The sequence below is a fragment of the Sceloporus occidentalis genome, unplaced genomic scaffold, assembly GCF_023333645.1.
Source record: "Sceloporus occidentalis isolate IW3139 unplaced genomic scaffold, rSceOcc1.0.p SCAF_3, whole genome shotgun sequence".
NCBI lineage: Eukaryota > Metazoa > Chordata > Lepidosauria > Squamata > Phrynosomatidae > Sceloporus > Sceloporus occidentalis.
This window is the reverse complement of record NW_028316983.1, coordinates 155973941-155988817: the sequence shown is the minus strand read 5'-3', so window position 1 is coordinate 155988817 and position 14877 is coordinate 155973941. Positions and strand designations below refer to the sequence as shown.

The 14877-nt window shown below is 41.1% G+C and overlaps 1 protein-coding gene across 3 annotated transcripts in view; it reads left to right on the top strand.

Moving 5' to 3' along the window:
- The window catches only part of DROSHA (drosha ribonuclease III), a 118341-nt gene that overhangs the window by 58099 nt on the left and 45365 nt on the right, over positions 1–14877 (top strand). For all 3 annotated transcript variants that reach the window (XR_016280552.1, XM_089516589.1, XM_089516591.1), the window contains exons 21-22: positions 1260–1359; positions 10296–10398. Coding sequence is in view for 2 of the 3 variants with exons in the window: in XM_089516589.1 (XP_089372715.1) it covers positions 1260–1359; positions 10296–10398 (203 nt within the window). In the remaining variant the exon portion in view is untranslated. The remainder of the gene's footprint in view (positions 1–1259; positions 1360–10295; positions 10399–14877) is intronic.

Genomic DNA, 14877 nt, shown 5'->3' with positions numbered 1-14877 from the left:
ACCATCATCATTGTCTTAATCAACCTCACTTTCGAACTAATCAGAAAACAACACACAACAGGACTTAGCAAATCTGCTTGTTTAGAATTCCAAAAAATAATATGTGGGTAGGATAGGTGAGAGAGGCAGTGTGCTGTCTTGGGACTCCTGAAGACTGGGGTTCGAATTCCCACTCAGCCAGGGAAACCCACTAGGCAGGTCACACACTCTCAACCTTAGAGGAAGACAATGCCAACTCTTGTCAGGAAAACTCTATGATAGAATTTACATAACTTGAAGTCAACTTGAAGACACATAACAAAAAAGTGTAAGTGATGGTCATGGTGAACCAATGTTGTTTGTTTCTCTTTATACTATTCTGATTGTTTTATTCTTTTAAGAAGCAACTTACTACTTTAGGCTAATGAAGACTGCATTTGCCCTGCAGAAAAAATGACGTTTGCCACTACTTTAACTGCCATGCCTCAATGCTATGGATTTCTAGGTGTTGTAATTTGTTGTTGCACCAAAACCCTCTGACACAGAAGGCTAAATGTCTCACAAAACTACCATTCCCAGAATTCCATAGCACTGAGCTATGGCACTTAAAGTTGTGTCAAACTGTATTATTCCGGCAGTGTGTATGCATCCTAACAGTGTTGAGAAGTCAAAACACTCATCTGAGATCATCAGGGGAAGTGAGGAATGCAGACACAGTGAAAAATGCAACTGATTCATTGAGCAATTTTGAATTATACTTCCAGACATAGTGAAGTTGTGTTGGTTTCACACATTCAGGGCACAATAAGAAATACTCAGATACAACTTTTGAAGGAGAAACTGTTACCCCTTCTGTTACTGCTGCACTAGGGAAGCTGCTTCTCTAAGGCTCGTTTCTCATGCTGCTCTGGCAGAATTTGGATGAAGACATGAGAATGGTGCCCAAAGTATGATTTCTTGCCATGGAGGTTTTACCCAGAAGAGTAGGGATGGGAGAAGCAGCATTCATTTGAGCATAAGCTCCTAATATGATTTCTGTATCTTTGTTGGAGCAGTGTGTTTAGAAGCTATTGACAACGTATGTTTCCTCACTGCCACAGTAAGATGAAACAGTTTAAAGACTGGTAGTGTTCTCAAGTGGATATCATTTCATCTGCCAAGTTTAGTATTGCATGTCACCAATTTTGGGAGAACAAGATGGTCTATGGAAGCACTTCTTAAATGTATCCACTTACTGAGAGCTTTTGGATTTTAATGTGACTGTTACTCTTGACTTTCAGTGTCCATTTGTACTACCTGTTTCCAAGCTTAGAGGAAGGAGGCTTGGCAACATACCGCACAGCCATCGTTCAGAATCAACATCTTGCTATGCTGGCTAAGGTACATATCTGTATATTAGCGTAATAATGTTTAGATCTCACTGTGAATCAGCTGTCATCATCTGGCTGCATGACAGATCCCAACTCAAGAGTATTCGAAATGTAGGCTCTAGTGTAATACCAAGATTCAGTTAAGCTTTGTATGTATGAAGAAGGCAAAAATTGAGGGTTTTGCCACTAAATGGCTATCTAGATGGTGATCAGTATGCTTTTGATGATGATGATGATGGTGGTGGTGGTGGTGGTGGTGGTGGTGGTGATGATGATGACATCTAATATTACAGGGCTAAGGGGAAACATATGGAAGCCCCTTGTTCATACAGTGCGCCCGCGTCATATGTGTCTTTCAGCATACGCTGAAAGCTGCACGGGGAGGAAGGGGTGGTGCATCCCATAGGGACTAATGGGGCACGTGCCCATAGTGTGCATGCCCGAGCCCTATTTATTTAAATTGGGCTCGAGCATACTCGTAATTTGCTTTACGCTGGGGAGTCCGGAACGGATCCCCCGTGTAAAGCAAGGGCGCACTGTACTAAAAGTAGAAGGCAAAATGTGTAATTATGCTATAACTTCAAGTTTGGGTGGGGAGACACATTCAAACATTTTTTGTTTTTTTTAAATCTTGTACCAGTTGTCTGTGGGAAACTGGCAATTTTGCTCATTTTATACATCAAGAAATTCTGAAGCACCTTAAGAGGTTTACTTAGTACTTTCTGTCCACATTCCGTTGATGTTAATTTTATAAATATTTTTGTGTCTCTCTACACTCCCTCTTGAGTTACTAGAGATTTAGAAGTGAAAAATTTCCCATCATTTCACCTCTGCGTCAGGAAAAGTTCTTCAAAATAAAATCTCTGCTGATCTGCTTGTAGGCAAAGTTATTCTCTGGATTTTGTCTGGTGGTCTCTATCTGTGAGAAGAGCAGACTCCATGAACAGCTCTCCCAGGCCCCTGTGACCTCTTCTCCAATGAATTTGGGACATGGTAGAGTAGATTTTGGGGAGAAGGAAAGAGATTGGTGTGCAGGAGGAGAAGAGAAAAAGGAGGTCTCGTTGTGTAAAGGAACACCTTCTTGCACACAGTAGATATAGTCCTATATATATGTGATACTTGTGGCTCCTAGTAAATATGTTGCCTCTGTGTGTGTGTGTGTGTGTGTGTGTGTGTGTGTGTAAGAACCACAATGCAGAACATGGGGATTTTTTTTTTTAACCACAGTTCCCAGAATACTGTAACTGGGCGAGCAGCTTACAAATTGTAATCCAAAAAAGTCACACTTTGCTAAGCCTTGGTATTATCCATGCATGCACATGCACACACACCACTTGTGACAACTTTACCCAGGATTTTAAAAAATGCCATATGTGCACCAAAGCTTTTCCTATTCATTACTGAGACTCACAAAATCAAGTTCCAAAAGGTGGCGGGGGGGGGGGGGGGGTTGTAACATTGTAGTTGATGAAGTAGAAAGGGTTACAATCTGAGAAAATTTGGAGCCCTTTCCCATATATGCATGGAAGCACTTAGAATCCTGAGCTCTGCCTGTAACCTGTAATTTTGTATGTTTTAATATGACTCCCACTAGTATTACTTCTAAGCACAACCATAAAGCAGAGCCTGCCTCATATTTAAACTACTGAAAGATTTACTGGTGTGCTAGATGCTACTGAAAACACAGAAGTGGCTTGCTTACTGCCCAAAGGGCTTACGATTGATCTTTCCATTTACTTTCCTTTAACCAGTGCCACTTACACTCCTGAAGATGCATAGTTCATTGATTTCCCGTTGTATTTCTTGGGGTCTTCGAAGTCCCTCTCCCTCCCTTCTAATTATCACAATACACCTTCTGCCCGCATGTCACTTCTCTTCCGAATGAAGCTGAACAAACTTTCAGGCTAGGGCCATCATTCTCTGGATGCTTTCCATGCATTTAATATAAAGCAAGCAAGCATGTGTTTTCTTACCACTTGGTCATCTGTATTTTTGTTCCTTCTTCAGATTTATATCCTCTGATTCAGTACTAAAAGCTCTCAGGGCAGTAGTGTTTCATACTCTCCTATAAATTAGGATTCACTCTTGTAACTCAAGCTGGTTTACCTCACAGTATTGCTTGCAGCATTATTGAAAGTTCTTGTCACTTTTGCATTGCTTTCTTTTTGGATTTTTAAAAAAACAATATTGGAATCAGTTTTTTCTGGCTCTGTTGCAATACTTTCTCATAATCAAGGGCAGAATTCTGGAAAGTGTGGTCCATAAAGGTAACTTTTCCATTCTCTGTTGTTCATGTTAACTGCCCTCGAGTTGACCTCAACTCAAGGCAGCCCTGTGGATGAAACACCTCCAAGACTCCACATCTTCCACTGCTCTGCTTAAGTTTTGCAGATTCCTGCCCATGACCTTCCTAGTTGAGTCTAGCCATCTGGCTTATGGCCTTCCTCTCTTTCTACTACCTTCAACCTTTTCTATCATCATTGTCTTTTCTGGTGTGTTGTGCCTTCTTATGATGTGGCCAAAGTATGACAGCCTCAATCTGATCATCTTAGCTTCTAGGGGTATTTCAGGCTTAATCTTTGTTTGTCTTTCCATTTTGGCTGTCCACAGTATCATCAGCACTCTTCTCCAGCACCACATCTCAAATGAGTTGATATTCTTTTTATCTGCTTTTTTCACTGTCCAGCTCTCGCAACCATATAAAGTGATTGGGAATACCATGGCTTGGGTGACTGTAACTGTAGTGCTCAATTGTATATCTTTACTAACTGGGATCTTTTATAGCTCTTTCATGGCTGCCCATCCCATTCGTACTCTTCTCCTTATGTCTTGACTACAGTCTCCATTCTGTTATTTGCTTTCTTTGTGCTGATCCTGCAAGTGAACAAACAGGAAACATGTGGCATGTGTATAATAATTAACCTGATTATTTCTATGCCAGAACTGTCAGTTAATGGTGGTAAGCCAAGTAACCATTGACCACATGCCTTCACACATGGTTTTTTATTTCATGTGATAATATCTTTGATTCGCTGGATAATTACAGTTTTTGCCTTGTAGTAACCTAACAAGAATACATATGTCAATGACAGCCCAATAGAGGACAGTTTCGTAGATAAGGATTGCTTCCAAGTAGAAATAAAGGAATCAGTTAAAATTAATGGGGCCAAACCAACTGGAGCAAAAAAAAACAACAACAAACGTTTTAACCAAAGGTTGAATTTACAAATCCAGATGTGTGCCTCAATTGATAGTAAACCAACTTCTAAACGAACGATAGCATTTGGCACACAGTTTGGGATACCGAGGATCATTCTTAGGTATTTGGTTTCAACAACCTCAAATGAAGCAATATTACTAAAATTACAAAACTCTGAGCCGTACAAAAGTTGTGCTAGAACCTTGACAACAAAAACCCAAAGGGCTGCAGGAATATACTGATATGGTAATATAGAAGTGGATCACAAACCTCAAAGGTAATGTTGGACTAAGGCTTCAGTTTACCCTTTCTTTCATTTTGAACTTCCTTAAAGCAAATCAGAAGTTCCGGGGGGGGGGGGGGGGGGGGAGGGAGGGGCTTTTATTTATTTATTTCTTTTATCTATTTTTCTCATTAAAAAAGACAGCTAAAACTAATTTTCAATAAAAGCAACACAAAGGCAGTTAAAACATACAAACAAGTTTAAAATAGGGGAGGGGGCCATCTTAGCTTCCCTTGATACGGATTTTCATAGCTTGGACGTAGACAACCAGAAAACATTCCTTTACATCCTCAACATATGATGGGTATCTGGTGGTCCTCCAGATGTTGTTGGGCTGCAGCTCCCATTGGCCTTAGCCAGAAATAGGCAGTGGCAAGAAATGAGGGAAGTTGCACCATCCTCTGACTCACTATTCTTGTTCTAGTGGAAGAGTATGGCGGGGTACAGATCACCAAAAAGAGGCAGCTGGGAGCAGCTTTTCTTTTTCGTGTAGCCGTGCAGCAGCAACCAAATTGCGCGGCATGGTTCTGCGAAAAAAGGAGCGCTGAAAAGTGGCTACTTTTTGCGCTGCCGTGAGCAACTGGCAGCATGCGAGCATGTCGCTGCCACGCGGCTCCATCTGAACACCGCACAGCAGCCAATTTGCAGCCCCTGGGGCCTTCCATAGGCCATACAAACTGCTTACAACAACCCCCCACAAGTGGGTTTGCAAAGCAGATTTCTCCTTTGAACAGTGCAGGAGGGCTCAGCTTGCTATTCAGAAAGTGAATTGCTACTTTTGAGACCTTCCAGGAGATTCAATTGATTCTGTCTTTTGGCCAGAAAGGAGGTGGCTTGGGCAGTGTGGACGAGTCAGGAGTCACAAAACCCATCTTGAGGGCCACATGCGACCCCAGGGATGCACTTTGCCACTCCTTCAGATGAACAAAAGAGTTACCGAAGGTCCAACTGTAGCTTTGATGTTTTTCTAGCAATCATTTCCTACCACTTCACCTAATGTTTTAGATCTGCTGCTGATGCCATGTGCAGACCATCCTTCAGCTTCCTTTGACTCAAATTTGTTTTCCTTTTCTGCAAATGTCTTACATTCCCCTAAGAACTCTCAGGGGAACGCAGACACCACCAGAACACTGGAGTGATGTTAGTGAGGGAGATAGCTAGAGGCCACAACCAAAGGGAGAGTGGAGCGCGGACTGCATGAGGTGGCAGCAGGGGAGCTGAACATTGAGGCAGAGAGGGAAGATGAAAAAGCTGGATGATCTCCCTTTGAAGCCTTGCATGCATGTTTCAATCTCAGAGGAAAGGAAACAACCCTTCTTCCTTTTGGGGGGTCTATACAGAGGAGGAGTCTATCATGTATAGCTTGTTATTTTTATGATCTGCAGGCAGCCATGTAGCTAATGAGGTTAGGGCAGGGTTGAAGGCATTGCCCCTCCAAAGGAGAATTCCATCACCCCCGCCATGAAATTTTACTTCCGTTTAGTAATCAGCTTACTAGCATTGCAGAAAATGAGATATTGAAAATCATTATATTTGTTGTGTTCACATTCCCTTGGTAATTTTGCCTGCTCCCCCCCCCTTTTTTTTTTTTTTTTTTTTGGTTGCCTAAACTGTACTTCTAAATGCTCAATTAAAGTTTTAAAATACTGCAGTGCAAGAAATTTGGGGACCAAATGGTAATTTCATTGTGGGCACACAATTCTTATTTGAGGGGGAAGGGTTGTTGTGTGCCTCCCAGCCATTTTCTAAGGTCATAGGATTTTTGTGGAAAGATTTGTTCAAGATTTGTCATTGCCTTCCTCTGAGGCCGAAAGAGTGTGATTTGCCCAAGGTCACTCCATTGGGTTTCCGTGGCTGAATGGGGATTTGAACTGTAGTCTCCCAGAGTCCTAGTCCTACTCTCAAACCACTATACCCCACATAACTCTGTAGCAATGCCCTTATTTTGCCCCTACTTTCCCTATAGATACACCACTGAGATTTGTGAATTCTCTCCTCGGTGCCATCCCATTATTTGATATCTCTCCATCAGCTAAGATGTTTATTTTACACACTGGACAACTTAGATTTTACTTTTAAGTGTAAAAGAAAATCAACAGCAAACCAGTGTGTGTGTGTGTGTGTATGTGCACCTGTGTATGTCTGTGTAGTTACCAGATGTCATAAAGTGTTTCTCAGTAAGGCATGCAAGTTGGAAGGTATGCCCTTTCTTGATTTTTTTCTCTATAAATCTGCCCCAACATTTTAGTGGAAACAAATACTAATAACAGTCTTTCCACCCCTAAGTATAAAGGAGGGATAATACAATAATCAAGCCAAACCACATGAAGCTTAAGAAGTTAATTCAACCCAATGCAGAGGTAGCTTGTCTCCATCTGTAATTGCAGTAAAACTGAATAAGTGGGTATTTTCCCCCCTGATTATGTTGTGCAGCATGTAGGTTTTCAACAAATATCCTATTAACAAATCAGTCCTGATTTTCAACTGGAAATGAGCTTGTTTGTTTTTAAAGAAAAAATATCTCTCTGATGTTTTCGTTCTGTACTCTTACCCACTATTTCTTGGGAATAAATGAGGAAATAAATGAAAGATTTAGTAGAAACCTAGACAGGATACTGATTTCTGAGGTGCACCCATTCCATTACATACTATGAAAAATACAAAGAACTTCATCTATCTTCTTCCTCCTTGCCTTTAACAACTCTTCAGTTTTTAAAGCCTATATAAAAGGAGGGAGTCTAATAACTCTGGAATGCATTTTCCATGCCGGAATTAGCATGCATAACATAATGCCTCTGATTTGAAACTTGAAGGAGATTAGCAAACAACCTAATGTGACTTGCTTACATTTGGAAGCAAAGGAAAGCTAGATGGAGCTGTGGAGTTATCTATACCAACCTTTTCCCCCTGCACTTCAAGGCATAGGTTGAATTTGCTGTGTGTTGTTTGTGTGGAGAGAAGTAAAATCATTAGGACCTATTTATGGAAGCAATAGGGTGGTGTTTAAATTTTGCTTATTTCCCCATTTTTCTTATCCTTTAGTTTTCTTCTACTCCTTAATCTTGAGCAAAACAAAAATGCATTCTTTAACTAAATTTACTCCCTGCTTTTCCCTACATATCAGTTTTCTCCCTACAACTGAGAACTATGTGCTTGCCTGTGAACAATTGCTTGCAAATCAGGAGCTAACCAAAGCTTTGAAAAGTTACTGCTTTACGTTGCAGCAAATACCATATGTGTGTGTATCCTCAAGTTCTGCATGTTGGTGAGCTCCAGTCCCTTTCTCTCTCCTGAAACCTTTTACTCCTTTCCTAGAAGTGTCCATGGTTTCACAACATCTGTGTTTCAGGGTAAGTTATCATTAGTGTAAACCAGATTCCCACATAACTATGATAAGAGAATTCATCTCAACCATGGTTTCCAAGGGCATCACTGATAGAACCTAAGGAACTATAGGGTACACTGGATAACAAGGTTGGATTCCAATTTGTAAATGGGACAGTCATTTGAGGTGGCATGGGGAAGGAATTTCCACCCCTGTCTTCCATAATGGGCTACATTAACATATTCCCAGCAAACTGGAAGTGTCTGAAAGTCAATTCCAATTTTGATTTCAATTGATTTTGAAATCGCACCAGGAGGGGTGAATTAATCCAAATTTCTGCATTTTGGTGCATCTGTGCAATGGTTGAGTGAGTCCCTCCCCCCCCCCCCCTTTGGGGTGGGGGCATCTGTGGATTCTGGAAGAGCCTGGAGGGTACAAAAAAATCTCAGTTTATGTAGCATGTGGTCTGCAGCCACACTTGTCCACCCTTCTTCTTTTGCAAATAGTCACCATCATGCTTCTGCTGGCCTAGTCATGTGCATTCTTTGTCTACAAACCTTTTCCAAGGATGGGCTTCCTGTTCCTTTTCACTGAGGCCTGTTACAGACTGCCAGAATAAAGCTGCTTCGGGTCTCTTTGGAGGTATGCTGTTTAAATGATGCATGCATCCTAAGAGTCTCAAAGCTGCACTCCTATGCTTAGGAATGGAATGTGACTTTAGCGCGACCTCCAGACTCTTAGGACCCATGCATCATTTAAATAGCATACCTCCAAAGAGACCCGAAGCAGCTTTATTTTGGCAGTCTGTAACAGGCCTGACTGGTCTAAATTGCAATAGTATTGAAAACAGTTGAATGCACATGCTTTTTACCGTGTAATCATGTATTCACTGGAAGCAAACTCCCTTCTACCCACCTTCTCTCTCCTTCATTCTTTGTGTGTATGTGTATCTTGAATGTGTGACTTGGCCCTGCAGTAGACAGACCATTCTCAAGTTAAACATTACACATGCTAGTTGAAATGTGAACCAGTGTGATATAGTAGTTTGAGCGCTGGGCTATGACTCTGGAGACCCGATTTCAAATCCCCACTTAGCCATAGAAACCCACTGGGTGACCTTAAGCAAGTCACACACTTTCAGCCAAGAAAATCCTGCAATAAGTTCACCTTAGGGTTGCCATAAGTTAGAAACAACTTTAACGCTCACAACAACAATATTGAAATGGCCCATAGGAATAAATCATTAAGAACTGGCTTGGGAATAGATGCTTGGTATCTATTCTGAGATGGTTTTGAGTTCAAAATCCAGCAACGTTTTTTAAAGACTTTTGCCAACATTCATGACCAGCACCAGCTGGAGTATCAAAGCTCATATTTTACCTACTTGTTTTTGGCATGTTAATGTTCAAATACGTTTCTGTAGGCTTAATCTCAGTAGTCCTATCCCATTAAAATTCATATATCTGTGCCAACGTAGTTTATTGGTTTGACTATGACTTTGGCCCCATTTGAGCATAAAAAATCCACCAGGTGACCTTGGGCAAGTTGCACTCTCTCAACCCCAGAGGATGGCATTGGCAAACCCTCTCTGAAGAAATTTGCCAAGAAAACCTTATGATAGGGTTGTCATAAGTAAAAAAAATGAATTGGAGGCACACAGCAACAACAATCTGTAAACAATTCTATGAAGCCTATAAATGTTGGGCTCACACATACTGATTTCCCTGCTTGTATGTGATATTCAAAGCATAGATCTTAAAAGTGTATAAAAGCAGGTTGATATTTGAGCTGGTGAAATCCTGATTTACCGCTCACACAGAGTATATCTTTATATACTTGATATGGATTATATTTCAGTGGATGATTTCAGTGTCCATATCTAAGACATTTAACTGTACTTTAGTGCCCACTACATTCATCAAAATGTCATGCAAATTATAATAATTATGTACAAGTAAATAGATCACTTGGCCACAGCTCTTCAGCTGTTTCCAGTTTGACCTTCAATGCAGAACAAGTTGATAGCTACCCAAATGTGTAGACATCCCAAATAAAGTTATTATTTGTTTCTTCATAACATTTGGGTTTTTTTATGTGGGGCAGCTTTCGTTTTACAAATACTGTCTTGGTATTTTGTAGAAGTTGGAGTTGGATCGATTTATGCTTTATGCTCATGGACCTGATCTTTGCAGAGAATCGGATCTACGCCATGCAATGGCCAACTGCTTTGAAGCACTGATCGGTAAGACATCTGTGCTGTGGGTGTTGTGGCGTTAATGCATGTATTTTGTCCACATTAATTCATTAATTCACATTAATTCACTTCATAGATATGCACTTCAGTTCCTAGTATTCACTACCATAAGATTTTGAATACGTATGTGATTTTTCCCCCTGCTTGCCTGTCTGATTTTGACAGCAAGTTGATTAGCCTGCACCAGAGCCTGGAAAATTATGTTTAGATGGTACCTTCTAGTGTCAAACCAACATAACCAGTGACCATGCTGGCTGGGGATTATAAGAGTTGTAGTCTGAAAAAGATAACTTTCCAAGACTCGGGGTTGGCTGAGGACGCAGCATCCATACCGGCCTCACCCCTAGCACGTGACGGGGGTGTAATCATGGCGGCACCCTGTACACACGGGGGCCGCCATGATTACGTCACATGCGTGCCACCACCAAACAGAGCGGTGCGTGTGTGACACCCTTGCGTCGCTGCAGGATGCTTGTGGCGCCCTTTCAGCGGTGCCGGAAGGAGCTCCAAAACGGAGCTCCTTCTGCCGCTTGTGTCGTTGGCGCGGCCTTTAAATGGCCGTGCCAGCAACACAAGGAGAAAGGGGCCAAGCGGCCCCTTTCTTTTGTTCCCTGACAGTGGCGGGGTGTCCTTGGGGCTTGAAGCCCCAAGGACACCCCTTTCCAGGCTGCGGGGAAGCGGCCTTTTTGCCGCTTCCCCGCGGCCTGGAAAAGCGGCGGATCGGGGCCTCGGGGCTGCCGCTGTGGCAGCTGAGGCCCTGATCTGTCAGGGAAAGGGGCAGGTGCAGGCCGCCCCAAAGGGGTGGTCTCTACACCGCCTAAGACAGGTGAGATTATTGGAAATCTCACCCTTGATCTGATCCAGTAAGGCAATCCTTTGGTTCTTTAACTGTATCAGTTCTCTGCTACATGAGCATTTATTGAACTGTAGTTGATCACAGCTCTGGAACTGTATGGAGTCAGTTTCCATGGTGCTCAGAAAATGTTTAAATTACTGGTAGGAATTCTTACCAAATGTAGGCTTTAGTACTATTCATTTAGGTATGAATTCTGCTTGCAGTTTATTCAGTGTAATAACTGGTATTTTTATAGTGCTTTGGTAGGAATTCTTACCAAATTTTTTAGGATTTTTTTAGGATATAGTCCTATTCATTTAGGCATGAACTCTGCTTGCAGTCCTTTATTCAGTGTAATAACTGGTGTTTTTATAGTGCTTTGAAAACAAAGTGTTGTACAGAATTAAATAGGCCATGTCTGCAGACTGACATTCTCATCTACAAAGAAAAATGGGGAAGGAGACGGAACACAAGAGGAAGGGAATTGGAAGAGAATGAGCTAATGGGTAAAGGCCAGAGAATAATGAATGTGTCTTCCAAAAGCCATTTAAAAATGAAAAGCTGTTGTAATGTTAGGAGACATGGCATTTCAAAGATTTTGGTAATAATCCAACTCTGAACTTCTGTTAGCAAAACAGCAGAGTCCAATGGGAGCAGGAGGGGGAGCTCTTCTCTTCCCAAGCTCGCAGTCTCTCGGACCTTAATCCATACCAAGAGAGCCTGAAAGAAGCACCCACCTCCTCTGCTCTCCCCATGGTTGTAGGGATGCATGAAAGAGCCACCACTGCTGTCTTTTCAAGCAGGCACTGCTAAAGGCTGAGAGCAAAGTCATGGCAGACAAAGGTAGCATACTGACCCATATATAAATTGACCCAAATTTTTAGGGAGTTGATTTTTTGGGGTGCACAATTTTTTCAACTATGGTAATATGGATTGGTTATGTGGTTTACCTTGTAAACCTTTGAGAGATATTGTCAATCATTTCCTTTCTAATGCTATAAACATTTGATGTAGGATTCTTTCATACCACATTATAGCATTAGCATTCCGCTTTATTTAATGTGGCAACATCCTATGGAATTCTGAGATTGGCAATTTAGGGAGGAGTATTTTGAATTCTTTGCCAGAGAGCTTTCATATCTCACCAAACTACATGCACCACGCTCTGACAAGAAAGGCAACCAGTTTCTTCCTCACAGTTACCTTTCTTGGGTAATCCTTACTGATATCAACAAGTTTAAATGTAGAGTGTGGAAAAAGAGATGTCATAAATGTGATCTTTACATTAATTATTATCCTAATTCAGGATTGCAGTTCCAAGAACAATTTGGTTCTGTTGATGTTTCATGGAAGCAGAAACATCAGATTAATCTTTTTTACAGAACTTCCATGTACAAAAGTTCGGCCATTACCGCTGCTGAGTATTTTTTGAAAAATATCAGTCAAATGCCAAGAATTCTATGAAGTGTCGAGCTTTCAACCTTTGTTCTCCTATGCTATATTTGTCTTCTGGCAAACTAGTGGAAGTTTAAAATGTTTGAGGAAAAGATTTGGGAGACGAGATTGAAAATAGTTTTTGAGATACAGAGCGCCCCTTTTTTACGCGGGGGATCTGTTCCGGAACCCCCCCCCCCCGCATTAAAAAAAAATGCTCGAGCCCCATTGAAAGTAATGGGGCTCATGTAAGTGGTAGTGACGCAGCAGTGCGCACCCCATTAATCTAAATGGGATGCATCGCCCCATGTGCCCCACGTGCTCCCATGTGGCTTTCAGCGTATGCTGAAAGCCGCGTATAGTGCGTCCGCATATGACGGCGCACTGGTCTCAATCTCCATTAAAATAATCTACAGCACTATATAAAGTATAATAATAATAATAATAATAATAGTAATAAGATTCATCACAGCTGGTATCTGTGAAGGTGATGATGTGGCATTGCCAAAATCTCTCAAACTCTTTCACTCCTTTTCGCTGTGAGTCACCACTTATGTGAAGGTGAGACTCACTCACCCAACTATTTGCAGCACAATCAGTCTTTTTATCCCACTGCTGCCACCAATATGTGACGACAATCTCCCTAGTTGCCACCAAATTGAATGACGAGACCCTAGAACTCAGATCCTTCGCTTGACTGACTCCCACACTTTTCCGTTACCTCTGGGCCAATCTATACGATGACAGAACACTCACTATTTTGAGTGTTCTGAGCAATAAAAGTATTAATAATCCCTAGTAGTGTTTGGCTTATAGTTTCTTATAATATCTAAAGCGACCACACATTAAACCAAAACAAAAGAAAACTTCATTTACAAGATAGTTGATTACAGTATCTCTCTACTGCTGGATTCAGAGTTGATATGGTGTTTATGTGCTTAAATGGTTACAGTTTCACAAACGACTTTTGACTAGACTCAGTACTTTAAAACATTATTGCTACCTTATTCCTTTTCCAGCCATACCAATTAACTTTCCATACTTTACTTCTTTTTAGGCCAACCTGAGTACTCAAAATCCCTTTGCGCTGCCCCTTTTCAGCAGTGTTTCTCAGCCACCTTGCCTGTTAAAACCCTTCAGGGCCTAATAAACCTCTAACTCACAGCTATGTCTCTATCTGGTTCCTATCTAATTCCCTACCTCCTTTATCTAATTCACTCTCCTCTTTTCCCTTTTATACTTGCTCCTGGGAGTAGCTTCCACCTTTTTTTGGCTAAGCTCCTATTAGCTGTTGCCAAGTTCACTCTGATTGAATGTTGCCAATGCTCCAATCTGCCTTTTCTCCACAGTATCTAACACCAATTAGTCTGAGAATCATAGAATCATAGAGTTCAAAGAGACCCAAGAGCCATCCAGTCCAATCCCTTGCCATGCAGGAACTCACAATCAAAGTATTCTCAACAGATGGCCACCCAGTCTGTTTAAAGACCTCAATTAATTTAATTCAAGTGGATTCCATTGATATGGACCTATTATTCTTGGTACTTCTATACACCTGTGGTGGTTTTCTCCACAGGTGCAAGGTTTCTAGACTTACATTTTTGCAGAAATGAGCTTAATTACAGGACAGAAATAACTAATAATTGCACTTCCCAAGTCTCTTCTTCACTGTTGGCTAGTGAAGATTCTTGGATGCATTGTGTGTGTGTGTGTGTGTGTGTGTGTGTATGCGTGTATGCATACAACATCACTTTTAGATCTTGCTGAAGACTGGAAATTGATTTTTAATATATCTTTGGACGGTTAGACAGGTTATGGAATTTTCCTCTAAATATACAAATGCCTGAAAATTTACACTGTTTGCCCTCCATTTTCTGAATCTTGTTCTGGTACTATTTGCCTGGTGCAGTAATATAAGTCATGTGTAAAGCTTTGAAATGATGTGCTGTCTTCTTATTTTTGGATCGATTGATAGATTTTGTAATTTCTCTTTATTTTCATTTTGAATTTAGATGTATCACCCACAACTTTTTCTGTTTTTACTCTTTCTTTTTTATGTAATATTATTTATGCTTCTGTTATCTAAATAAAACACATTTACTGATTTTTTCAAAGAACTAACATTTTTAGGGTTCCCTAATTATCATGAAAGGAGCAAGAAAATAGAAAGAAAATATGGGTGGAGACTGTGGAGACAT